Raw genomic sequence first — 3,604 nt, 5'->3', positions numbered from 1 at the left:
CTGACCCAGACGACGTTGCGCTTGGTCTTGGAGATGACATGCAAGACTCTGATTCCGAAACTGTCTCTATCGTTGCAGTTTATGAGGAGAGCACAGGGCCAGCTACTGCCTGCGAAGGAGTCGTAAGCACAGGTGAGGAGTCGGAAACAGTTTCTTTGCCATCCATTTCATCCCAAGCCTCAATACCAGAAGAAGAGATAAGTGTATGGGTCGACGAGATGGAGGAACAAAATGACAAAAGACAGAAATTAAACGAAGCTGTCTATAGTATCTCCGGTGGCCGGTACAGCCCTGTCATGTCTACGCTGAACACGACTTGGGATGACGTCTCCGACACCCAACAGCGCTATTACATTCGCAAAGCCAAGGAGACGGTAACAGCCTCGTTGTCTGTCATTGCCCCTGGCCAAGAAGAACTAGTTTGGAAGGCGCTGCAAATGGAGCGAAGTTTGGATGCAGACAGAAACAACCAAGGAAAACGAAAGCGTTTTGATCCTAAGTCTGGTCTTGTCGAGAGTTTAATCAAGGCATATGGGCAAGCTGGTCATTGGCAAACAAAGAGACAGATCCTTTCCCTCTTCGCGGACGATTTTTCGCGGGCGGAACTTCAAGATATGATTCCTGGGCTGTCTAAATGGCGTATTGACCAAGCTCGTCAGCACGCAACGGAAGTTGGAAAAGGTCAGCCACTCCCTGAGATTCCCAGTTTCCGGACAAAAATTGGGCACGAAAAAGTTGATCATTTCATTGAATATATCTCAAGACCGGAATTCCTTCAAGATGTCGCGTTTGGGACGAAAACTCTCAAACTTGATTCCGGAGAGAAAATTATCATACCAGCGGTCATTAGGACCGTTATTCCCTCGCGAATCATCACACAGTATTTGAATTATTGTAAAGAGCAGGAATTTGAGCCGCCGAGCGAGCGTTCTCTCTACAGAATGATCGAAGTGTGTTCGGCTTCCATGCAGAAATCCCTGCAGGGACTTGATAACACCAGTGCGGAGGGCAGTGAGGCGTTTGACCAAGTGTCTTCGATGTTGGAAGGATTTACAGATCCAGGTATAAACATACCCGCTACTCAAAAACTACTCAAGGATGGAAAAAGGTACTTGAAGAATGATTTCAAGACACACATCGGACGCGATGAACAGTGCAGTGATCACTGCATGGTACACGCTCTAAGTGATAGTACTTCCGCCGATTTCAGAGGGGAATGCAATCATCAACACAGCTACGAATGTGAGCGCTGTGAAAGTCTAGAGGGAGTACTTGAAGAGCTGGCAGAGATGTTAGATAAAGTGGATATGATGGAAGAAGAGAGAGCTATGCTGAAGTTTGAATACACTGAGAGCGTTCGAAAGATAAAGGCATGGAAGGCTCACTTGCTACGATCAAGTAACCAAGAAGAAGCCAAGCAAAATGCCCTCCAGAAACTAGACGAGACATCATGCCTTGTGATAATGGACTGGGCAATGAAATTTCTGCCTGTCCAATACAGAGAACAGATGAGTGACTTTTTTGGGAAGAGGGGCAAGAGCTGGCACATCAGCGCCGTAATCACAAGAGAAACTGCGAAGAGCAAGCATTCAGTTGAGTGCTATGTGCACATTTTCAATAACTGCCTTCAAAACAGCTTTGCAGTTCTTTCGATCGTAGAGGACTTGCTACACAAGGTAAAACAGGAGTATCCACTTGTGACAAAAGCTTACCTCCGTTCCGACAATGCCGGATGCTATCACAATGGGCCGCTACTGCTAAGTCTAAGAGAAGTTGGGGAAAGAACCGGTGTCAGGCCAGTGCGTTACGATTTTTCAGAGCCACAGGCTGGTAAAGATATCTGTGACAGGAAGACTGCTGCGATGAAGGCACATATGAAGCGCTGGGTGAACGAGAAGCACGACGTCGTGACAGCTGAGGACATGAAGGCAGCATTGGAATCACATGGTGGAATCAAAGGATGCAGGGCTGCGGTCGTCGACGTGGACACAACGAGGGAGAAAAACCAAGATAGCAAGATACCGGGCATAAGCGTGTTGAACAACTTTCAATACGAGGAATGTGGCATCCGAGTATGGAAAGCATACAACATCGGGCCTGGGCGTCTCATCACCTACAACGATTTTGGAGCCGCATTACAAGGAGATACTGGGCTAAAAGTGATCGAGACTTTTGGACAGCCTACACAGAAAGGAAACGTGGGTGAAAGCGTCAGACAGAAGTTCGACATCTACTCCTGTCAAGAAACTGGATGCGTCATGACGTTCAAGACTCAAGCAGAGGCAGACGACCATATGGACACGGGTAAACACCGTCTTGATGTTGATCGCGAATCAACATATGATCGTATTAGAAGGAGATGGGCGGAAATGGTAACTGGGGTGACGTTCGCGCCGGATGTGCCATCGACTTCATTGCAAGGTGGGGATAGTGGCATCACTACCAGGCCACTAGGTACTAGGCCATTGGGATGGGCTCTAAAAGTAGCCAAACGGCCCAACAGGATGACGGACAACGTCAAGGCCTTTTTGATTAAGAAATTCGATGAAGGCGTAAGAACTGGTAACAAGGCCGATCCTGTCCAGGTAGCGAAGGAGATGAAGATGCTAAGAAACCAGGACGGACAACTCACCTTTAAGCCTGAAGAGTGGAGAACTCCGCAACAGATTAGCAGCATGTTCTCACGCCATGCAGCCGCGCAGCGTTATAGGGGTATTGCTCCTGAGGAAATCACTGACGAAGACATCGACGCCGCGGTGTCGGTGATGGCCTTAGACTCTCTAAAAGGTTTGGTGATGGAGGACATGGAAAGGCAAGGCCATCCAATCATTGCTTCTGGAAACAACATTTGCGACCTCGTTCAGACCAACAAGATTGGCTCACTCAAACTAGCAGTCCTGAAGGAAATCTGCAAGGACCTAAATCTCTTGACAAGTGGACCCCTATCAAGAAAAAAGACTTTCATCGAGGCCATAAAAGCATTTTCCAAAAGTTGCACATGCTCTGACAATTAACTTTACGTAGTTGCGGCACGAAGGATCTCAAAGGGAGTTGTTAGAAGGGGTGGGGGAGGTCACTACAGCCTTAGTGTAACTGTTCCAAGAGCACCTGTGTCGCCTTTGTAAGCTCATCGTATCCATAACGATCTGTTAGCTAGGTATACAAAGTCTCTGCGATGACAGACTTTTTTTAAATACATGTAAAAATCGGGAGGATACCCATTGGCTAGCTTAGCGCGCATTCGCCATCGCGTACCATCAAACCGCCAGCTACGCAGGGTCGTCAGTGTCTTTTCTGTTGTTGATAAGATATCAAAGTTAGATTTGCAAAGTTTAATTTTTCACGCAGTTAGTGTGGATGTATTTACCAAAGACATAAACAGCAATCTAGGTTAGAAACGCAAGGGTGAAGAGGAACATTTGAGTGTTAAATAATCGGCTCGAAAATGTTTATTACCACTCGAAATTACGTTATACCTTGCTGTTTCTAATTATTTCATGTAAAACTACTACTGGAACCCTATTTTATTACTCCACAGTATAAATTCGACATTTTTATTCTTTAAACTCCTATCGATGTTCGTACCCGAATAAAGCACCCGTGA

General features: G+C 46.5%; 1 protein-coding gene across 1 annotated transcript; it reads left to right on the top strand.

Moving 5' to 3' along the window:
• Positions 1-3,604, top strand: LOC144653120 (uncharacterized). The gene has a single exon (XM_078513032.1). It carries the CDS (start codon positions 39-41, stop codon positions 3,012-3,014), a length of 2,976 nt encoding a protein of 991 aa, XP_078369158.1. The 5' UTR covers positions 1-38; the 3' UTR covers positions 3,015-3,604.

The sequence above is a fragment of the Oculina patagonica genome, chromosome 5, assembly GCF_052425735.1.
Source record: "Oculina patagonica isolate OP01 chromosome 5, crgOcupat, whole genome shotgun sequence".
Lineage (NCBI taxonomy): Eukaryota > Metazoa > Cnidaria > Anthozoa > Scleractinia > Oculinidae > Oculina > Oculina patagonica.
This window is presented reverse-complemented; position numbering and strand designations above follow the sequence as displayed.

What these genes read in the sequence shown, in the direction of transcription:
- LOC144653120 (XM_078513032.1), top strand. Translation starts at nt 39, where the DNA reads ATGCAAGACTCTGATTCCGAAACTGTCTCTATCGTTGCAGTTTATGAG.